Raw genomic sequence first — 23595 nt, forward strand, 5'->3', positions numbered from 1 at the left:
ACCCTGGTGTCCCGAGGTGCACAAAACACGTACAAATAATAATAATATAAGTCGACCACAGCGTGTCGCAATAATCGTCGACTTCACTGTCCTCCATGAAGTCGATAAAGATAAACGAGTACAATATTTGGATCTGACGAAATTGTCGACATGTGGCATGTGGACTCAGCGATTATTATCCTGATAGTGGTGCCAGTTAACGGACTTATAGCTAACAGCCTTGACAAACATCTCCGGAGGCTCGCGTTGAGCAGCTGCATCTATGGCCTGATACAGAAGAAGTCAGGAGGTTCTTCGCTCTGGAGCCCTACCTCCCGATAATAAAATTTTTAAATAGGGTTTTTTTTTTAAATTTTATAAAATGACCTGTGATGCAAGTAGTTATTTAGAAACAGATACTGAAGGACCAGGATGCATGTTTTTCACACGCCCTTGTAATTCTGGAGATGTTTTCGCATCACCACCTTTTCTTCTTTAATATTAACACTCACACATTTTGAATTATTATGTAAGCACCAAAGAGCATCACCACCTCCTCGGCAGACATCGTTTGCAACAAGTGACTAGTGTAGTGTTAGTGTAGTGTAGACCCTTAGGACTGCCAAGTTGAGAACTCATGAATACGATCAATGAATTATACAATATTGTGCTACACTGTCGCACCTATCCTAATGCAGGGACAAGGCAATCTGTTATTACTTACTTTTTATATTATGAAACCTTGTTTCAAGTTCTAATTAATACCAACTAGATGGCGTCCGAAGTAAAACTACCAGGAACAAGAGAGGGTTCATGAATAATAAACATACAGCAAAAATACATTTTTAAACAATTTTATATTTCCATACAAACAGAGATATATATATATATATAATATAATCCAAGTATAATATAGGCGTGTAGCACGCCATACAATGTGCCATACAACGCGTCTATGTAGGGCGCGCGGCGGTACCATCAACAGCATGCGATACCATGCGATACGCCACAGGCCTAAAGGATAGTCGTTACAGTGATATACTCTTACTACACGCTAGTCGACACTTCATTCAGTCTTCTCGTTTCACTCAGCTCATACGAACGACAGATACTAGTAGATACAGTAGATAGCGAACATACGACAAGTAGTGTTACACGCAGTGGGGTGAGTCCTAGGCCGTCAGTAATAGTCGGTACTACAGTACAGTACAATATCATATTACTCGTACTTCATTATTAATCTATACATTAAAGATGTCGTGGATATACGACGGGGCCTAACGAGGACAACGAAGAATAAGTTACAACACGACACAGTAGACGGATCACAAACGGCTCGCGCTCACACGAAGACAACACTCGGGTGGGGTACACTGGTACATTAGGTACACGACAACTACTAGGTACTAGACAGATATGGTCGAGGGTCGGTCCTACCGGCGCCGCGCCTCACTTGATGGAGCACGTGAACTGCGCGCGCAGCCGCCGCAGCGACGACGACGACTCGCTCTGAAACAACACGCGCCGTCACTACACGCGCTACAGTCGCCGGGACGGTCGCCGTCGCGCCGGCACCCACCTTGTGGCGCGGCTCGGCGTTGTCGTTGGCCACGTCGCCGGCGCAGAGGCGCTGCCCCGCGCCCGCCGCGTTGCCGTTGTCGTCGGCGTCGGAGCGCGACGCGCTGCCCGTGCTGTCCCAGCAGCCGCCCGACGTGTCCGTGTGCTCCGTGCGCCGCGACAGCGACAGCGACGGCGACGAGCGCGCCGGCGCCTCCGACGAGTCCAGCTCCAGCGACGACTGCGAGCCGCACGAGCCGCCCGAGCGCGACAGCGAGCCGCCCTCCTCCGCCGAGCCGTCCGACGAGTCGCCGCCCTGCTCCATCAGCTCCTGCCGACACGCACGCTCACGTCAGCGCCTGCCGCGCCCCACGCACCCGTCGCGGCTCGTCCACATACTTGCGTGTCGCGCGGCTCCGCGTGCGGCGCCTCGGCGGGCGCGCTGGCCTCCTCGCTGGAGCTGCCGCGCGGCCACTCCTCGTCTGCAACAGGAGCGAGGCGCTGTACCGCGGCGGGGGGCGGAGGCGGGGCCGCGCCGCACGTACCTGGCCGCTTGTGCGCCTGCACCTTGTGCTGCAGCAGCGGGTAGAAGCCTCGCGCGGTGGCATTGTGCGGCTCGTACTGCAGGATCAGCCGGCAGTACTTCAGCGCCTCCGCGTACTGCCGACGCATTATCGCCGACAGGAACTGCAACGCGACCGAAATACCATTAATGACGTAGCACGATCTATTACGAGCTTAGACGATCGAACATCTCAGGACGAGACAGAGTGACTCACCTCCGCTAAGAACTCGCTGGGCGCCGATAGAGTTTCGTTGCCGTCGGAGCAGTCCTCCGGGCTGGTCGAGTTCCTGTTCCCGGCGTCCATCGCGGACGCGGCGGCAGGCGCGGCGGCGGCGGGCGGGCCCGGCCTGCCCGCCACCGGGGTGGAGTCACCCGACTCCGTGTCCAGCGAGCGCAAGCGGAAGTGCTCGCTGGCGGGGCGGTAGCGCTGCGGCGCGGCGCCGCCCGGCGGCAGTGTGACCACGAGGCGCGGCGGCGCGGGCGAGGGCGGCGGGCCGGGCCGCGCGCGCCGCTGCTCGCTGAGGCGCAGCGCGGCGCGGGACGCGGTGTCGAGGCGCGCGGCGGGCGCGGGCGGCGCCCAGGCCGTGCGCGGCAGGGCGGGCGGCGGCGAGGGCCGCGCCGGCGCCGGCCGGTACAGGCGCGAGTTGGGCACTACTCGCCGGAAAGCGCGCTTGCGTCGTCGCCCGCGTCCTTCGCCGCCGCCGCCTCGGTCGGCGCGCTTCGTGGCAGCTTTCGGCGCGGCTCGAAGTGGCCCCGGGTAGCTGCAGACAGAGCGAAGCGTGACGAAAGGCGATGATGTACTTACACTAAAGTGTACGACGGTCGACGGTACTGGACGTACTCACAGGCGCGGGTTTGGCGTGGCGGGCGCGCGGTTAGGCGCTACGCGGGGTCGTACGGCTCGGGGACCCTCGGCTGGAGCTCGGCGCAAGAGGCGCGGGGCGCCCAGGTCTATCACGTCGTCGGGTTCGGCTTCGAGCACCGGTCTGCAAAATGACATGTATCTACTCAATCAAACCTTTATAGTGAAGAGAACTACTGAATATTATTAGTAAGTTTTACGCTTTTTTTTAAGCGCTACTCGGCGCTAGTAAAGAGCGTAATGGTACCGGTCACGCTTGGACGAGGAAGCGAGCGTGGAGCGCACCACGATGACGTCGGAGCGCGGGGACGCCGGCCGCGCTCGCCCTCTGCAACAACACACGTCACCGTCACTGGCTGTAGGACTCGCTGCCTGCAGTGCTCTCCATAACATAACATATCCTCAGATGCTAGGGGACGGTTACCGTTAAGATGTTTAATAGTCTCAAAATTATATCTACATTATCGTTAAACTTAACTTTCTAAACCGAAACTAACCACGGTTCACGAAAATGCTTATGAATACTGGTTTCGCAGTATTTTGTTTATTATTATTGTACTCGTATTGTCGTCCTGGCCGATTTCTCCGGGCAATCTCTGAGAATTTTTCACAGAAAACTCAGAAAAGACCTTTTCCCGCCAGAATTCGAACCCGAAATCCCTTGCGCGGCAGTCGCAGACACGACCGACCGCGCCACAAAGGCAGTCAAGTCGATTCCCGGAAAAATAAGTAGACCTACTTATTTTACCGGGAACTACCTGTAGGTGCGACTGATACACTGTTACGAGTGGATATAGATCTTAAAAAATCGATAAAAATTGTAGAGTGTACACTTGCACTTGTAGTGTGGTAATGCGCTTAGCGGCGAGGGCTTCAGTGCAGCGGTCGTCAGGTGCCGCCCTGTCTGCTCACGAGCAGGTGGGGCGAGCGCGACGCTAACTGCCTAACTAAACATCATAGCCCGTGGAAGGAAACTACTTTAATTATTATTGATTAATACACTGAAAGAAATCGTATTTCAGTTATTTAAACTGCACGTTTGGCGGTAGTGGTTAACGTGGTCATGTCGCCCCAATAACCGCGTGGCCTGCTTGTTAATTTATCTATGTAAGTAAGTTAATATTATTATGTGTTCAGAAGTAGGTATATTTTTAGTTTATCAGTTATTTGGTTACCATTGTACAAGTTCCGCTTAGTTTGGAATCAAATGACCGTGTATGAGTTGTCCAATGATACCTATTATGATTTTTATATCGGGAATGACCGAGAATCGCACTCACAAAAAATGCTAACTGTTGTCGTATATGGTTTGGTATAAAATCACTAAAACATATTTAAACAACAAATTTTCTGTTACAATAATTAAAAAAATTATAGGTCAAGGGGGGTCCTCACAATAAACGTGATTTTTTCGTATTTTTTTAGTTTGAAACCCTTTGTGCGTGAGTGCGTCTCCCAGTTGGCCGATTCTTTTCCACTTTGTATAGTGGCGACCTAGCCGCGATGGCGGTACAGCAGTATTCTCAGGTAAGTGATACTACTAGGTACTATCGTATGATAACATGAAGAGAGCTACGTGACACCGAGCCAGCGGTGTGTGTCGGTGTGTGTCATGTAGTCACTTGTAGTCAGTAAACCGCGACCGCACTGCTCATACTAAGCTTATACATACAAATAATGTGTAGGTATAGTCTGCTCCTATATAATATCATTCTGACACTGCAATGACTCATTCACCTATGTCATTCTCAGTAATCACGCTGAAACACTAAGTGGTATATAGATATGGCCGCCACTCCCGATATTCTTCGGATATAAAATGGGCTTTTATTATTTGATTAAGGCAAGTCGCGACGGTCTCTACCCAAGACGGACACTGAATCGTGTCACTAAGCCGTTAAAATATTTAAATTCGCGACTCTGTCACGCACGAAATACAAACCTAAACCAGCCCTGCATTTGAATTAGAACAATCGAAGCATTCCAATCTCATAAACTAACATTTCCCGAAATATCAATTCCGTCGCGAAACGCGAACGACGACTGTAGCGAAATTATGGGCGAGCTTGTAATTACATGATAAATAAACGAGTGCGTGAGGGCAATTTAGTACGACGACGCGCTCTCCTCCGACACTTACAATGAATTATTTACTCTGCAGGCCTACACCAGCGAGCGAAGCGACCGACACACTGTGCTACTGAAATACACTTAGGTACTACTAAAAAAATATGATTCATGTATCCGTGGTTGTGTATTTAAAAAATAAGGAGCCATAGCTGGCCACCGTCAGCTGCATAAGCCTGTGGGTCATTAATGTTTTAATTGAAGTAATCCGCGAACCTGGCGTAAGGCTCCCTACCTAGTTGTTGGATTGTAGTTTTGAGGACATTAGTATATTATATAATGTTTGTGCTCCAACATGGTCCCTGACTGAAATACAGAAGTTGAAATCAAAGGATTGCCAGTGGGCAAACGAGGGCTACGGAGCGGAGCATTCTTGGAGTAAATATCAGGGATCGCGTCCGGAACTTTACGTTACGATCCAAAACGTGAATATCCGATGCAGGAGAAAGAACCGCCGGGCTCAAGTGGCAATGGGCCTGGTATGTCCACCGAATGCCCCCGCAGAGCTGACGCTAGGGGTTAGTGGCCAAACGTCACGAACGACTGAGGAGAAATCTAAAGAAGAAGTTTTTTCCCGCAAATAGGACACAGAGACCAGGCTAATTTAAAAAAAAAACTATAATAAACCTTTTTTTATCCCTAAATAAACATTGTACATGTATATATTGTATGTCATATATTGTCATCGCTCGCTGAAGAAGTAAGCAGGGATATTAATAAACGAGAGAGTGGTGCGCGACTGAGGTGCACTTCTAGGAAGCAACGAGGGTGGGTGGTTATCGAGCAAGCGAGTCGCGTGCACGCGCCGGCCTCCCCGCGGCCCTCGCCTGCACCCACTCACATTGCCATGTCCTTGGCGCGCGACGCTAGCACCACACGGCACACCACCCTACCCCACCACTACCATTAGTGCAGCTCGTGATTACGTTCATTTCATTACAGCTACTGCTTCAAACTTCAACCTATTTACAAGGTACCTACTTTGTTAACGGATTGTTATTATGTACAGTAACATCTAACATTAACTGATGCCACATAATAAAAGTTGCGACGTTCTTTGAACGTCGTCAATTTCGAACTTTAGACAAGTAGGTAGGTACCTATAGTTTTCACTCGCACGACTTAAAACTTACCTTAGGAGCAGTAAACGCATTTAAAATAAACAAGTTTCGATATAACTTACGTTTGGCTAAAGCTAGGATCTCGAAATAGCTTTGATAGAATAGTTAGAGTTACGGTTAAATAACAAAAGCTGTGTTAGTCATATAAACCAGTGGTTCCCAACCAGTGGGCCGCGGACCACTAGTGGTCCGTGGAAGTCAAAATATGGTCCACGAATTATTATAAAATTTAACAATTTCCGGATTATTAATACACTTTATTTTCAATATACTTACATAGTGGTTCCTGCTAATAAAAATAATACAAAGGTGGTCCCGGAGTGGTAAACGGAGTCCCTCCCAGCACTCATTCATCTATGTGTTTAAAAGTACCATAGTGCGAAACACGTAGCTACCTATTCATTATTATGTTTATCGTAAGTAATTCTGATTTACCACCAACAATATTGCAATTTATAATGTTCCTTTCAGCGTTGCTAATCTATAAATATACAGACAAAAAGTAAAAAAGTGAATAATTATGGTTGTCTACGTAAAGATCTATTTTGACTTTAATTATAGCGGCCTGATAAACGCAATGAGCACGTAGGTACCATAGTTTGGGCTTTTATAAAAATATGTCTTTAATAGAGTAACAATTGAATAACAACACGGATTAAATCTGTCTAGTTCACGGTAACACGACAGATGAGTCAACTGGTAGGTAGTAGTAGGTACAAGAAGCAAGACATGTCCACTAACAGCAGCGGAGGATGAATGAATTGAACTCGATACGTTATGTGCGTATTAGCCGCGGCCATCTCAGAGCCACGCAAGTGTGCCACGCGAACTCGAGCTCATCAAAACAAAAGCACACCAGTTGTATTGATTGTAGAGCAACAGTTAGCAGCGAGGGAGCGAGCGACGTTCGCAAAGACACTGGCTACAGGGTGCACGCGCTGGCCAGCACTGCTATCTGCTTCTCGCGGGACACTTGCACTTACTTGCGAGCGCCGGACTGGGGCTAGAGCTAGGAGTGCGCGGGTGCAGTCGCGGGCAATGGCACGAGGTGCCGACGCGGCCTCTCCCGGCGAACTTGCTCGCTCTCGTGCGAGTCGTCGACGACCGCTAAGGCGCTAACGTGCACTGCGCATGCTCAACCTTCTCAGTTCCGATTGGACATTTACACGCCGATTCGCCGATATTAACTTTTTGTAATGGAGAATGTTACCTAATTTTGATTTTTAGCACTCCATATTCTCGTTTAAAAATAAAAAATACTGGTGAAAGAATTACTTCGATACGTCAATTAGTTTTCGATTTATAAGTAAAACAAGTTGTAACCGCACGACGCTAGCTCTCGGTGACAGTGTGACGTCACTCTACACTTGCTCAGTCTGGCTCACACAGTCCGCTTGCGGTCGCGCGCTCGGTGCGTTGAAATTATTCCTAAATACTTTTAAAAATGTTCAATTCAAATACTAGGAAATCATATGTTGTGCCTAAATGTAATTTAATATTATGTAGGTAAGTACATAAGTAATAATAAATAACTTAATCTTATAATGAAACAATTTCTAACCGGATTGATCGCGAGTTTATTGATTTTACTGGGGCAGGAAAAATGTAAAATCGATAAGTATGCGTTTATTTCGGTTAAAAACTGTTTCATTATAATATATTATGCAGTGAACGTAAATATCTAACACTAGCCGACCCGCGCAACTTCGCTTGCGTCACTGAAGAGAATGGGTCAAAATTTTCCCCGTTTTCGTAACATTTTTCGTTGCTACTCCGCTCCTAATAACCGTAGCGTGATGTTATATAGCCTATAGCCTTCCTCGATAAATAAGCTATCTAACACTGAAAGAAATTTTCAAATCGGACCAGTGGTTCCTGAGATTAGCGCGTTCAAACAAACAAACAAACTCTTCAGCTTTATAATATTAGTATAGATTATTACTCATTATACCTATGTATAATATACTAGAAGCCGCCCACGACTTTGTCCGCATGGAAACCCTTCCCGCGTAAATCCCGATCTTGATTCTGGGTCTTCAGCTATATATCAAATTTCATCGTAATCGGTTCAGTCGAATTTGCGTGAAAGAGTAACAAACATCCATACATACTTACATACGTACATACTTACATACATGCATACGTACATACATACGTACATACATACATACATATACAAACATACGTACATACATACATACATACGTACGTACGTACACACATACGTACATACATACATACATACCATGATATATGTATGTCATTGTATGTATTACTTATGTACTTATGTATGTACATATGTACATTCTCACAAACTTTCAAATTTATAATATTAAGTAGGATTTCGGAAGCAACAAAACCTCTATTTGTTTCACAAATAATTCGCAACCATTATTCCATTTATTTTAGGTAGATTATCCGATTGCCCTTTTTAAAATCCTTTATCCATTTTATTAATCGAATAGTATTTACTATTATTATAAGTTATTTTATACATAAGCGGACGAAAACACAACAAAATACTACGCAAGCTATTACACCTACAACAACGATTGGCGACTTAAAACTAAGCGGGACGCGGCCCGCGCGGCGCGGTAATGTAGTATGACGTCACAGCCGCTCACGCGGCTGTTAGCGGGGCTCGATATTTTTCGAAACTTTGAATGCTTATAAAATCAAAACTATTCGGTATTTTTGACTGAAACAAAAACTAGTTTATATGTATACACACAGGCTATACTGTGTCAAAATTTAAAGCAATTTGGCATACCTAGTAACATTCTCCATTCTCATTTCTACCAGAGATTTTAGCAAGGTACAGTACGCTATACGTTCCCAAAACAACGATCTAACGATACAGTGAACTTCCTATTACTTGTATTAAGTACTCTCTACGGGTATTTTGTCATATAGCTCATCTGCGATTTAACTACAGCTAATCAGAGTTTGCCCTTGCATCAAAGGAGAAGAACGTTAGGTATCCTACGCGTAATGTTTACGTTCTATACACCTAACGTGTAACGAATGTTTACTAACATACCTAATTATTTGATATCAGTTTAACACTCACTTGATTAGTTGGGATCTGTTTTTATTTACCATTTTATTTTCTAAAAAAGACACAGAATTACAAACAATTTAGCATATTTTTTGTTAGGTTTTTGTAATAAATCACATTAAATATAAAGACATCAAATCGAATTGAGAAAATCACAACAAATAAACAATTGAAAAGCCATACATTGTCATAATGGATAGTATTTTGATCTATGACACCGCTTATCTCATAATAAGAAGTAGACCATAACGTTATACTATGCTAGAAAATACGTTGTATTATTAAAGCCGTAAGTCCATATTATGTTACGGAAAGTATTCATCTGAAATTCATATTCGTCATTCCGCAACAACCGGAGCGCCGCGTGTGGTGGGTTCGAATCCCACCCGGGACAAATCTTTGTGTGATGAGCACGAGTATTTGTTCTGAGCCTGGATGTTAATGTATCTATATAAGTATGTATTTAGAAGTATATAAGTATGTTTATCAGTTATTTGGTTACCATAGTACAAGCTCTGCTTAGTTTGGAATCAAATGACCGTGTGTGAGTTGTCCAATCATATTTATTTATTTATCTATTTTTTGATAGTGCAATGTATCGGTATACAATACAACCATGTACCTAAGAGTAGGTGTTTGGTGATGGTACGTTGGTAGTGGGTAGGTGGTGTAATCGTGGTCGCTTTCTCCTCTGGCAACGTACGAAATGATTTGGTCAAAAGTAGGCACTTCGGGATTAACAGGGAAATCGGAAACAAAGCATCTACAGAAACACACCTTTGCACCTATTATACCTACACCTTCCTAATCTACCAATTATACCTACTTGACTATACTACTACAAGTTAAAATAAATATTATTAGGTTAAATGTACAAACACTTTAAAATGAATTTCAGAGAAATAAAGGAAGCTTTAATTAATTAGTTTAGTTAATTTGTCAGCGTTTTTTTCATGACATCCTTACATCCTGACATCCTATTAATGAATTGAACAAAAATATAGTTTGATAACTTTTAGAGAAACTTAATACATTTCGCTTTGCAAACTTCTTCGTTAAGTGCAAAAACGGTCAAGAACTTAAATACAAGACAACGACATCTACCAAATTTCTACGTTTTTAGTAAAATTATAGTCAGCCGTAGAATATACAATTACCAAGCAATGGCGCTCGCAGTATTATTTTAATTTATTTTGTGTAAGATTTTTGTATGCCTGTGGTAAGTGTGGTCACATACATAAATCAAAACAGAAATAACAGTAATAATGAGTGGTCTCTGGTCAGACGTCAGTGTCAATAAATTGTCACCAACCAAGCTGTCAGTGTCAGCGCAGTACTGTCACAATCAGTCGCAGAAATGGCTGAGTTGTTGTTTGTACCGTTCAAAAAATCCTCAGATGTAGATATAGTGAAGCCATTAAGAAATTTGATACAGTCGACATATAATACAAGTGAACACAATGAAGATTACACCGAAGCGCTCAACGAGCTCAGCCGGCTGAGGGCCAACGCCGTTTGGAAAGTGTTCGAGAAATCCTCACTGGAGGTTATCTACAGGTAAATACACTATTTAAGCAGTATGAGTCACTCGTAAGTCATAGCTCTTAATCATTGTAAGTTAAAAATGATTTTCATATCACTTGATTAAGAACCATAAATCTTATAATATGTATAAAAGGGGTCACAATAATAATTATGGATGATTACTCACACAAACAAAGAAACAATAATGGCTTGGTCGTTAACGATCGAGAGTATTGGAACGCATCGTCGACTAGTTGAGACGTAGGTGTGGCGCTCGTGGTGCGCGTGTCGTTGTTGTCGTTCAGAGAGGCTAAGTGGCGTGTGTCTGTGCAGCTACTATGACCAGCTGGTGTCGCTGGAGAGCAAGATCCCGCCGCAGGAGGTGCAGATCCCCTTCAAGTGGAAGGATGCCTTCGACAAAGGCTCCATCTTCGGAGGCCGGATGAGTCTCAGTGAGTAACTCAGTCACTAGTTCACTACCCTAAGCCCACACAACAACATTATATTGTAAACACCCTACTCTTGTTTAATAGATACTGTCTTAGTTGTAAACCAAGAAGTGTAAAGTAACATTTTACTAAGTATATTCTGAGTAAAGTTGTTATTTCAATGTATTGTTAGACTGAGAACTATTTTATTATAACATTCCGTAAAGTATTTCCTCTTTTAACTTTAGGGAAAACCCTACACTTGTTGATATTAGGCTTTTTCAACATCCTGTTTATTAATGAATTGAACAAAAATGTAATTTGATTTTATATAATGGCAATGTATATTAACAAGGCATTGTGAATGTATACTTACAGCACAGTCATTGCACTTGTAGTGAGACCAGTGGGTGTATGAATGATCCGCCACAATCAGTGCTCTATGAATAGGTATAAATAGTTGATGATGTCACTCCCTGTGCCAGCTCTGGCCACTAGTGTATAGTGTAGTAACTAGTATACAATGTGTTCTTCAAATACAAAAATGTTATCAGAGCCTGTCAGCATTCAAGGACTGTCTGTGTGTCACTCCCTCACATATTCACAGGCTCTATCAACTGTGTGAGGTGATGAACATTTCTCTGTTTATATAAAATCGTTTGATTTAACACTTATTAACATTTAAACCAAATTATTATTTTAATATAAATTTATGCTATGGCTAGATGTAATATTTATGTGTATTATTGTATTTTGTGATGATATTATGATGATGTGATGTGATGGCAGCGATCAGCTCGCTGGCGTACGAGCGCATGTGTATCCTGTTCAACATGGCGGCCATGCAGAGCACCGTCGCCTCGCAGCAGCCCATCGACACCGAGGAGTCGCTCAAGCTCGCCGCCAAGCTGTTCCAGGTGAGTGCGCGCCGCGTGGCGCCGCCTGCCACCCTCGCCACCCTCGCCACCCTCTGTGAGCGCGAGTGACCCTCCGTGATCGCCACTGTGTTTGCAGCAAGCGGCCGGCATCTTCGCCTACCTGAAAGCGAACATCATGATGGCGGTGCACCAGGAGACCACGCCCGACCTCAACCCGGAGACGCTGGACGCACTCTCCAAACTGATGCTCGCACAGGCTCAGGAAGTCATCGCCTACAAGTGTATCAAAGGTAAGTTAACAATACACAAATATAGTTCAGACGGCGTACGCCAGCGTCCTACGACCGCCCTTCGGGAGCGTCGAGCCGACCCTCGGTTATAATATACAGCCATATTTATACACATTTTTTTATAATCGGAATCGTCATCCGCAGACGAGATGAAGGAGAGCATGGTGGCCAAGGTGTGCGCGCAGTGCGAGGAGCTGTACACGGACGCGCTGCGCGCGCTGCAGAAGGAGCAGCTCAAGCCGCTGTGGGACCGCGAGTGGCCGTCCATCGTGAGCGCCAAGCAGAGCGCCTTCCGCGGCCTGGCGCAGCTGTACCAGGCGCACGCCGCCCGCGCCGCGCGCGCCGTGGGCGAGGAGATCGCGCGCCTCACGCTGGCCGACGAGCAGCTGCGGCGCGCGCAGGCCCGCATCGTGGCGCCCGGCTACCTGCAGGAGCACGTGGCCCGCGCCGCGCGCCAGCTGGCCGCCGCCGTCAAGGACAACGACTTCATCTACCACGAGCGCGTGCCCGACGCGGCCGCGCTCGAGCCCGTGGCGCGCGCGCCCATCGCCAAGGCGCTGCCGCCGCAGGAGCGCTGGTCGGCGGGCGGCAAGGACCTGTTCGCGGCGCTCGTGCCCATGGCGGTGCACCAGGCCCTGCAGACCAGCGCCGCGCGCCGCACCGAGCTGGTCACGGCCGAGATCAACAAGCTGCGCGAGGCCACGCAGCTGCTCAACAGCGTGCTGGCGTCGCTCAACCTGCCCGCGTGCGTGGAGTCGGCGCCGGGCGGCGACCTGCCCGACTCCATCCGCGGCAAGGCGGCGAGCGTGCGCGGCGCCGGCGGGCTGGCCGAGCTCACGCGCCTCATGGCCGAGCTGCCCGAGCTGCTGCAGCGCAACAAGGACATCCTGGACGAGGTGGGGCGCGGGCGGTGGGGGGGAGCCCATGTGGCGCCGGGCCCCGGTACAGTGTGTGTTGTCGCAGGCGGAGCGCATGCTGCGGGAGGAGGCGGAGGCGGACGCGGCGCTGCGCTCGCAGTTCGGCGCGCGCTGGACGCGCACGGAGTCGGCCAAGCTCACGGAGGCCTTCCGCGCCAACGCCGACAAGTACCGCCAGATCATCGACAACGCCATCCGCGCCGACAACATCGTGCAGCAGAAGTTCCAGCAGCACAAGGAGGTCAGTCGCGCTCAGTCCGCTGTTCCCGCAGCGCGATCGTGTGTTATTATTTTCATCGTCTATTTCCTTCGTCCTCACGATAAAGCGCCGTGTCCGCAGAACATCGCCATGCTGAGCGGCAGCGAGGGCGAGCTGTCGGCCGGCGTGCCCGAGGCGCCCGACGCGCCCGCGCCCGGCTCGGACGCGGCCGCCGTGCAGCAGCTGCGCCAGCTCATGGAGGCCGTGGAGACCGTGAAGGCCGAGCGCGACGCCATCGAGGCCGAGCTCAAGGACACCACCGTGGACCTGCGCGAGCGCTTCCTGGCCGCGCTGGCGGCCGACGGCGCCGTGGACGAGCCCGCGCTGTCGGCCGCGGCGCTGGGCGCGGCGCTGGCCCCGCTGCAGCGCCAGACGGCCGAGTCCGTGGCGCGCCAGGACGAGCTGCTGGCGCGCCTGCAGGCCGCCCACGCCGCGCTGCTGGCGGCCCGCGGCGGCGGCGCGTCGGGCCGGGACGCGGCGCTGGGCCGCCTGGCCGCCGCCGCCGACGCCTTCCAGGAGCTCACCGCCAACCTCAACGAGGGCATCAAGTTCTACAACGACCTCACGCAGGTGCGTGTCCCGCGGCCCGCGCGCCGAGCCCGCCCCGCCCGCCGCCGCTGACCGCCTCTCGTGTTCGCAGTTGCTGGTGGCGTTCCAGAACAAGGTGTCGGACTTCTGCTTCGCGCGCAAGACTGAGAAGGACGAGCTGCTGAAGGACCTGACGCAGGAGGCGTCGCGCGGCTCCGTGCGGCCCGCGCCCGCGCCGCCGCAGCACCACGACGCGCCCGAGGTGAGTGCGGGGCCGGCGCCGGGGCCGGGGCCGGGCCCGGGCCGCTCGCTCACCGCCGCTCTGTTGCAGGCCGGCGCGGCGCGCAAGGAGCCCCCGCCGCGGCCGCCGCCGCCGAGCGCGGGCGCGGGGGCGGGCCCGGCGCTGCCGTACCCGACGCAGCCGCAGGGCATGCCGGTGCCGTTCGGCGCGGTGGGCGCGGCGCCGTACCCGTACTACGCGCCGGTGCCGGCGCTGTACAACCCGTACGCCACGCTGCCGTACCCGCACCACGCGCACGGCCGCATGCCGCCGCCGCAGCCCTACCAGCCCTACCAGTACCCGGCGCCGCAGCCGGGCCAGCCCTACCCGCAGCCGCCGCCCGCCGGCTACAACCCCTACCCGCAGCAGTAGCTCCCCGCGCTCCCCGCCCTCCCCCGCGCCGCTCCTGCATTTCTAACCACCTAGGTCTCGGTTCTACTAACGGACGTATAGCTGTATCTTATTAAGTTTTATATTAAAGTAATGAGACGCACGTCGAGGAACACGCGGGAATGTGATGTTCGTATGAAATTATTTATCGTTTTAAGCTATCAGTAATCATAATCTCTGTCGATAATGCGACTTCATTGAATAACGAATCATTGATCTTGTATGTACTACGTACCTCCTAGACAACACGCGTCCACTTCATTGTTAGGTGAAGATTATATAAATAATGACTACCTCTGTGGCGCAGTGGTTTAGGTCGCCACGCCGATACCGCTGCAACGGGAGGTCGTGGGTTCGATTCCCACACGGGACAATTATTTGTGCGATCCACAAATAATTGTTTCGGGTCTGGTTGTGCTTTGTGTCCGTTGTTTGTATGTTTGTAAAAGTCCCCGCGACACAAGAGCAATTCTTAGTGCGGGAGTTGTCTTTTTTTAAAAAAAAAAAAAAAAATATATACTCCCTACACCTCATTCGGTCTGTGTCTCAATGCTTACTTATACCTAAAATACGCCTCGTGTGCATTGAAATATCTACTCTAAAAAAAAGTAAAAAAAATCATGGAGTGACTTCGCTAGAAATTTCAATTAATTATCTTTATAACAGCCTAGGAGTTAGGACATAGCTCAGCGGTGAAGGCTAACAACAACAAAATATAAAATTACAATTAATGTCATTTGTAATCAACTGTAAAACATTAACAGTTTGGCAGTCATATATTATTTAAGTGTCATAAAAGCATTTAAATTGAATCGGACCGATTTTAAAAGTTATAGCGCTAACAGCGTTCAGACAGATTCAATACTGAATTCAATTATGGGACAAGGTACGTACGTAGTACAATATAAGTCAATGTAAAAATGTTGAACGATCTGAGAATCGTGACGTAACGGTTCTATTGGGAAAGAGTACAGGTGATAGATATAATGTTATGAAGATTGTTGAGACGCGAGGAGCCGACGTCGCGCGCTTGCTCCACCTCGCCGCCATACACGCCCCCGTCACGCGGCGCCGCTTGCTACAACATTCTTATGTCGCTCGCTCTATATTGGCCGGGAGAATCAGGTTGTTTCTTTCTCCATAGTGATCAGTATTCGGTGGAGGAAACCCCGTTAGCAGTATGTTAAATATTCAGTTCCATGATATAGGAGTAAGAGCAAGTGGTGCCGCCAAGAGAGTGCGCAATCACTGGTGGTCAGTTCGCGTGCGAGTGAGTGTGTCGCACACTGACGGACTGACGGACTGACGGTACTGCACTACTCGCACTCGCACCACGAGCGAGCGCGCGCTCTGGTGCTTCACGTCACTATCTATCGTGTTATAAGCTATGTAAAAAATATATTGTTATTTTTCATGCAATAATTGTAGAATAAATAATTTTTATATAAACATATATTTTTATTTCTAACTTGTAATTTTAAACTGAGGCTGAGATTCAGCGAGAGATTGCAGATGACATAAAAATCTGAATGTTGATGTGCGCATGTTTATTTCGTTTGAAAATTAAATATAAGTAGGTATGTTTACTTCAGGTTATTAATATTTAAAAATGTTTGCCTTTCTTAGCATATAAGTAATATTGTACGTTTTACGTTATATTATCTCATTTATACCCTTACGCCGGGAGGTGACGCCCTAGAAAGACATACACAGATCAGATTGGGGATGTCTTGTGTGTTGCCTCAACCACTTGCTTAGGTCTCACTTATACCAATCAGTTATCACTGTCACTCGATACATTATTCATCTTTAATCGTAAACTCTCTCTTTTTCTCATAGCACTAGTCTGGTCATAGTATTGACGGCCAGTAACTGCCTCTTGAGTGTGTGACAAAATGTTTGAGGATTGAGTCAAAATAAAACAAACCCTATGTAGATTATCACATATTTGTCGCTATTTATTAAATAATAACATCTAAAGTAGCGTTAATTACTGTTGATTAGGGTTTTGATTAAGCAATTAACATTAAACATTTAGTATTTGGGTGCGGGCGAGTGCTCCTTTGAGTAGTCGATGTTCGGGGAGTAGAACTGAAACAATAAACAAATTATTACTGACTGAACATGTTCCAATCAAGTGGTGAACATATGTTATGTCTAGATGTGTTCATTAGATATATGGCTGGGAGATACTCTTGACAGCTACAATTAAATGGGTAAAGTATTAAACATGATATTCATGTTATTTTGGAAAACTCTGCTAAATAAATGATGAATGAATTTGAATAACCATAGTATCTATCTAGAAAAAATTCAGTAATTAGAAGATGAGGTAATTATTTGCTAAACACTCTTTTTAAGGTACTTAGGGGGTCATTGGAACAATGCCAAAAGGTCCAGTAGTGCAAGACAACACAAATACTGGTGGCGCTGATTTGACCTCTAGTTGTACACAAAATGTAATAAGAAAATTAATTACATAGAGAGAACTTGAAATATCAGAGGGTTAATAAGATGTAACCCGGTACTTATATGATAATACAAAAGTGAGTAATGTGAAATTGCACACCTTGTACTGCTTGTCCCTGTACTCCTGCCAGGGCTCAGGGTTGGTCTTCCTGTTCCATGTGACGTCAGGGTTGCGCGTGGCCAGCCTGCCCAGGTAGAACACTGCGCCGGCGCACCCGATGCCCACACACACGTACAGTGGGATCAACTGCACAACATGAACACACATAAGTGAATGAAACACTTTTAATAGCTTCGGCCTGTGTGCTCAAGGGATACAAACCATATAGTGTTTGTATACAGGTGTAAATTTAAAACACCTAAAAGCTCACAGCATTGTAAGCAACAACTTGTGTACTACATGAAAAAAATATTATAATCTATGTTTCTCTATAACAGTATAATATGTGTTAATAATAAAATATCAATAAATCACCAATAAAACAATTATTGCACACTGCTAGCACTGTGCAGTCTGTGTACCACGACAAGAAGCTCACTATGTATACACACGATACTGCTGTGTACAAATATTAAAGTTACATGTTGATTTATAGCGACAAAACTGAGAAAAATTACATGACTAGGTAATTCCTAAACATATTTTATGAGTGTCGTTGTGAAAGTTTTAAGCAATTGGATGCTAGCAATTACCAATTATGATTGTATTAATTATCAATTATTTATCAATAATTCAATACTAACTAATCCTACTGAAATAAGATTAAATGAAGATGGCACCATTTTGACATTTAGATATTCATTTGGAACGTACATGTTCACAGACATTATTAGTTCATTTTATAATTTTCAATGTGATCGTTTGTATATATATGTACCAGGTAGGTAATGTTTCATTTCGATGGATTAAGAACAGGAAAATATACCTACGATAACAATAGAAGAGGTTATATTATGTAAGCACTTTGCAGATGAGGCGTAGTCATCGAAAATCAACAGAATACGAAGAGATACTCACAGCTTTATGCTTCTTCAAACTTTCAATGGAGAGACCCTGCATTTTGATGGTTTTAATGTATGCAAAATAGCTTTAGCACTAATATCCTATGAAGAAAAACCAATCGATCGAGCGAAGGTAGAGCACTTCTGATTCTTCTGAATATCGAAAATGACATGAAATGACAACGATTCATCCGGTGTTGCAATCGAAAAAAATATTCATTGAATGTAGGTAGTCACTCACATCGCGGCGCGGCATCGATCGGTGACCTAATCTAGTCTCAAATCGAATGGAACTACAACAATAATTATAAAATGTTAATGTCATATTGTTCACCGAATTAATAGAATAGGTAGGTACTAAATATAGATAACCAAACAGAAGACAAATATTAGCATTGATAATGATAGTATCTATTTTCGAGCATAGAGAATGGATTTTATACAAAATCATTTAATAGCAAGCCTATCTTGGCAATACTTTTTCTTGAATTGTCAAATCAAATAAAATGCAATAAACTTTTGACATCTGCATCAAAAGATTTTATTGTATTGATATAACCTAATTTTAATGACTCGGTGCTATCCTCGCGAATACAATAACTTTGATAACATAAAGGAAACAGAATACTTTCAAAATGAGCTTTTTATTGTGAGTATACTGAGTACAGGAAGAGTAGTAGTGTGCATCTATTTATAACTAAACGTCTTCCGTTCCACTGCGCTGACGTCTTGTTTACGTCCGCGGCTAAGTGTTCTTGCTACGATTTACAAAGTAGTGGCGTGTCCTAAAAGCTATACGTACTCTTCGATTTCTATACAGAACCTTATCGCATTACTTTCAACTTTATCCGCTTTGTGGCTGAGAGGTCAGTAGCGGGACGGCGCACCCCTCACATAGTAGGAACAACTATTTATCTCCTACTTCACTTCCAGCGGAAGTCGTTCAAACAAGACCTTCAAGCCTAAGAAAAATATTCCTGAGGGCACGCACCAGTACGACCTGATGCGGCACGCGGCGGCCACCCTCGGCTCCGGGAACCTGCGCCTCGCCGTCATGCTGCCCGAAGGCGAGGACCTCAACGAATGGGTGGCAGTCAACAGTTAGTTCCACTACAATATACAGTTTACTGGTTATATTGGATATGTTGCGTATTTATGACATGAGTAATATTGTAGGACTGGCAGGTCAATGACAACACTGACGAGAGGCTCACGGAGTGTAACAATGTGTTGCATGTTGTATTAATAGGAGGAGGTTCAATGAGGCATTGTGTGCCAGTGTGTGTGTGTGTGTGTGTGTGCGCGAGTGTGGCACAAGTGATAACAAGCCATCTAACATCCTCTTATTGTTCCCTACAATGGGTCACTGTTATTTTAATACATGTTTTCCTTATGATTAGTTCAACTGCCATGTGTTGGTCACTATGGTGGTAACATGTCAGGCACTGCCTCCTTCCCTGGCTTTGTCCTTGTGGAAATATTTTCTTACTAAGAAACTATGTGGTAAACCAGCTATATGGTATAAGTTGGTGCCTTCCATGCAAGTGGTTGTAGGTTCGCACCCAAGGCAATACATGATATGAAATATGATATGAAAACAGCATGATGCAACCTTGCATGCCTGAGAGTTCTTTAGAACTCTTGAAGTATGCAAAGTGGTTTAACCCAACCCACATTTGGTCAGCTTAGTGGACTCAAACTCAAGGCCTGAACCCTCCCTTATGGGAGGTAGCCTTGCCCAGCAGTGGGACATTAACAGGTTATATTTATTTATCATCAAAAACTATTAAAATCAAATTCAATATTTTTTTCATGAAATAGCACCTAATGTATACAATACTTTTTATTATTTATACTAATATTTCATATATTTTAAGGTCTTTCAGTAATACATATCAGTATGGCATATTATTAAATAGTGAGCTCAGTAAGTGTGTCTTAGCCCCCTTACGCACTAGCGGTTAACCGCGGGAGCGGCTAGCCGCGCGGTTATAGTTTAATATACAACCGCCTGTGAACCGCAACATAACCGCCAACAATTTTGTCAGGCAGTTGCATATTTAACTGTAACCGCGCGGCTAGCCGCTCCCGCGGTTAACCGCTAGTGCGTAAGGGGGCTTAATGTTTGACTCCCAAACAGTTTGGTGCTGATGTGCTCAGAACTGAACACTATCAAACATGTAAAGAATCATGTTGGTCAATATATCTGACTTATTTACAAAGATTTTTATATGAAAACCGAACTTTGTTGGGTAATTACGTCATAGAAGGGGCTTGGATAATATAGGCGGAGTCATAATAACCGGATTGTATTGTATTTGGAGTATATAATATAAATAATAGTTAGTGTATGGTGTGTAACACTTGCAGCGGTGGACTTCTTCAACCAGATCAACATGCTGTACGGCACCATCACGGAGTTCTGCACGGAGGAGTCGTGCGCGGTGATGTCGGCGGGGCCCAAGTACGAGTACCACTGGGCGGACGGACACACCGTCAAGAAGCCCATCAAGTGCTCCGCGCCCAAGTACATCGACTACCTCATGACCTGGGCGCAGGACCAGCTCGACGATGAGACGCTCTTCCCTTCTAAGATAGGTAACCTATTATTCAGTACTAGTGGTAGATTCAGTAATTGTAACGACTATCATAAGTGTCAATATTTGACCTAAATGAATAAATGATTTGAATTTGATTCAATCATATTTCTGTAAAAATCCTTCAAAATGTAAGTTTTTGAAAAAACCCGTTTATTGCAGGTGTACCGTTTCCGAAGAACTTCTTGGGCATGGCGAAGACGATCTTGAAGCGCTTATTTCGCGTGTACGCACACATCTACCATCAGCACTTCCCCGAGGTGGTGCAGCTCGGCGAGGAGGCGCACCTCAACACCTCCTTCAAACACTTCATCTTCTTCGTGCAGGTACGTCCCTCCCGCGCCCTCCTCCGCCTCCTCCGCTATCATCACAGTGTTATGTGCGATGACGCCGTGTTGTGCTCGTTGCAGGAGTTCAACTTGATCGAGCGGCGGGAGCTGGCGCCGCTGCAGGAACTCATCGAGAAGCTCACCGCCAAGGAGACGCGATGAGTGCTCCGCGCCGGCCGTCCCCTCTCCCTCGCACCGCGTGTACCGTGTAGCCTTCTCCCCGCCCCCGCCCCAACCTCGATGCACGCTTTCTGACGTATCTCCCCCTTCTCCCCTTTGGAATCTCGACGCAGTGGGCAGGTGCCTCGTCACCGGACGTTTCTTCCTCGGAACTAACACACCTCTCTCTCGACTACTAATATCAATGTACTAGTTTTAGGTTTGACGTAAGAGTTTGTGATATGAGCTGGATAGTGCAAGTGGATAGTGCGACTTAGTGTGTAAACACTCTGTGAATAGTCGTGAGCAGTCGTGAGCAGTCGTGAGCAGTCGTGGTTGCTCGTGATGGCAGACGGGTCGATCCTACCGCGGTGCTTATAATTGTAATGCATAAGAAGGCGCGCGTGGCGGGACCGCGCTCGCCGATACACGAACCAAGGAACCAGTAGGCTATAGAGAAGAAGGCCTTTCTATGCAATAAGGTTTATTATAATATAGATGCAATTTATCTTTGGAAAATATTTAGATTTGATACATGAAGTATAATGGTATATGAATAAGCAGACACGACGGTAGCGGTAGCGTGAAGTAGCCTCGCAGTGCTATTGTATACATTAAGTTATTTATTAGTTCACAGGACAGCAGATAGGAAGGCAGGCGGGACGATCCGGATGATCCGATCGATGCCTCCTCCTGCCGAGACTCCTGTCTAGAGTATTTATTAGATTAATGTTGTTTTCGTGTACGACTCGTTTATATTTATCGTTTAATTAATGCAATAATCTCTTGTAGCGGATAAATGAGTAATGTAGATATATTTTGTGCATTTAATATATTTTGATTTCGTGTTCAATCATATCGATCTATATTGCGACTGACAAGTGATGTATTTAATTTTAAATTAGACGATTTCTTAATAAAAATTATAAGTTTTTATAGATTATCTTTATTTTCCAAATATCTAATTAGTGCTCCAGGATAATACCTGATAATAACACAAACACCCGTGATCTTTCCCCTTTTACTAGTCGAGCTTTTTCATAATAAATCGGGGTTCAGAAAGTGTTAAAAAAAAACAATTTGTGCGTCAGTAGAGTTCCCGGTAGTATAAGGCAGGTAAGTAAATATTCATGACACGCACACCACTCCCGCAACACAAGCAACAGAGCACGTGTGCAACTCTTGCCAAAGATAACCAAATGCCGCATTATGTGTTAAAAAAAAATCAGGTGTTCAGCAAGTGAAAAGTAAACGTTTTGAGATAATAACGGGGGCCTATTTCGTGCTTACTCCGGTGAGGCTGTGGCTATAACGGTTTAACTTTGACTTTTAACGGTCAACACGATATGTACCTAAATGATGAGGTACAATAGGTACAATAAAAATATTTAATTATATTTATGTATTACATATATATTATGAATACACTCACTTACCTACCTATTACATAAGGACAACATAATAATTATGTAGTCCCCAATTACGTACTTACATTAACTAAGTGAAATATTAATTATACTTAGGATTAGGAACCGACCTTTTTCAGAATTTGAAATTAAAAAAAATTACACCATAAATTAGGTAAAAGATTGACAATGTAATAATTTATTCAAAGTTTGATGTAAGTAAAGATAAAATAAGTTGATGTGTTGTGATCAGTTATCATAAAATTGTTACCTACCTACTGTTAATTTCTTCATGGAATCCTTGACAAATGCAACGAAACGTAAAAAACGAAAAACACGCAAATGCTTGGACGAAATCAGGAAGCGATCGCGTCGTTCCGGTCAAATCTTTTTGGAAAACGATAGTAAATTTGGAGAAATGTTACCCAGAAATGTACATAAATACATGATATCAAACAATCGTATAACTCTAAGAATGTTTCCAAAAGCCATTAAATCCAAGACTATCACCAGACCTGCCCTACATGATTTAGAAAATAATCCTAACTTGAATTGGGATGTTATTGTGAATGGCTCTAAAGAAGTGAGTTCACAGAAAACAACAAGCGTTAGAATACCGATAAACAATTTCGGGAATAAACATGATTATTTAAATAATAAAAAACATATTTCAACCAACAGCGATACTGAAAAACCTTTACATAAAAAGGAACCCATTGTTAAAGACGCAAAAGAAAAGGAGAATTTTGATATGTACAGTTCCATGGACGAACTTGCCAACAAATCACCTAACAGTATAGGCACGCGATCGGCATCTACTATTACATCGATGTCGACGCAATGCCTCCAAGAGGATCAGGGCTATCATTT

At 45.6% G+C, this 23595-nt stretch overlaps 4 protein-coding genes across 8 annotated transcripts; 2 read left to right on the top strand and 2 right to left on the bottom strand.

The window, feature by feature from the left end:
- Positions 1–818: 818 nt before the first annotated feature.
- On the bottom strand, positions 819–9429 carry LOC142976785 (uncharacterized). 3 transcript variants are annotated; one of them, XM_076120351.1, is made up of 7 exons: positions 9282–9428; positions 3211–3291; positions 2947–3087; positions 2316–2862; positions 2082–2223; positions 1936–2018; positions 819–1867 (listed from the first exon to the last, which is right to left on the bottom strand). In XM_076120351.1, exons 1-7 carry the CDS (start codon positions 9311–9313, stop codon positions 1379–1381), a joined length of 1515 nt encoding a protein of 504 aa, XP_075976466.1. In that variant the 5' UTR covers positions 9314–9428; the 3' UTR covers positions 819–1378. The 3 variants fall into 3 exon arrangements, with proteins under 3 accessions (XP_075976466.1, XP_075976467.1, XP_075976465.1); XM_076120352.1 differs by having other exon boundaries at positions 819–1488; positions 1559–1867; positions 1936–2223; positions 9282–9426; XM_076120350.1 differs by having other exon boundaries at positions 1936–2223; positions 9282–9429.
- Positions 9430–10474: 1045 nt separating this feature from the next.
- Positions 10475–16212, top strand: ALiX (programmed cell death 6-interacting protein-like protein AliX). 2 transcript variants are annotated; one of them, XM_076120348.1, is made up of 9 exons: positions 10478–10826; positions 11127–11245; positions 12011–12138; positions 12236–12389; positions 12534–13285; positions 13353–13547; positions 13647–14135; positions 14206–14355; positions 14425–16212. In XM_076120348.1, exons 1-9 carry the CDS (start codon positions 10627–10629, stop codon positions 14743–14745), a joined length of 2508 nt encoding a protein of 835 aa, XP_075976463.1. In that variant the 5' UTR covers positions 10478–10626; the 3' UTR covers positions 14746–16212. The 2 variants fall into 2 exon arrangements, with proteins under 2 accessions (XP_075976462.1, XP_075976463.1); XM_076120347.1 differs by having other exon boundaries at positions 10475–10826; positions 14206–16212.
- Positions 16213–16696: 484 nt separating this feature from the next.
- ND-MLRQ (NADH dehydrogenase (ubiquinone) MLRQ subunit) lies at positions 16697–18411 on the bottom strand. Its single transcript, XM_076120318.1, has 3 exons — positions 18251–18411; positions 17333–17479; positions 16697–16854 (listed from the first exon to the last, which is right to left on the bottom strand). Exons 1-3 carry the CDS (start codon positions 18290–18292, stop codon positions 16798–16800), a joined length of 246 nt encoding a protein of 81 aa, XP_075976433.1. The 5' UTR covers positions 18293–18411; the 3' UTR covers positions 16697–16797.
- Positions 18412–18719: 308 nt separating this feature from the next.
- Positions 18720–22255, top strand: mats (MOB kinase activator-like 1). 2 transcript variants are annotated; one of them, XM_076120315.1, is made up of 5 exons: positions 18720–18883; positions 19168–19334; positions 20605–20832; positions 20994–21157; positions 21242–22255. In XM_076120315.1, the coding sequence occupies exons 1-5, from the start codon at positions 18870–18872 to the stop codon at positions 21320–21322; spliced, it is 654 nt and encodes a 217-aa protein (XP_075976430.1). In that variant the 5' UTR covers positions 18720–18869; the 3' UTR covers positions 21323–22255. The 2 variants fall into 2 exon arrangements, with proteins under 2 accessions (XP_075976430.1, XP_075976432.1); XM_076120317.1 differs by lacking the exon at positions 18720–18883 and adding an exon at positions 18963–19100.
- The last annotated feature ends 1340 nt before the right edge of the window (positions 22256–23595 follow it).

The sequence above is a fragment of the Anticarsia gemmatalis genome, chromosome 11 (genome assembly GCF_050436995.1).
Source record: "Anticarsia gemmatalis isolate Benzon Research Colony breed Stoneville strain chromosome 11, ilAntGemm2 primary, whole genome shotgun sequence".
NCBI classification, from domain to species: Eukaryota; Metazoa; Arthropoda; class Insecta; order Lepidoptera; family Erebidae; genus Anticarsia; species Anticarsia gemmatalis.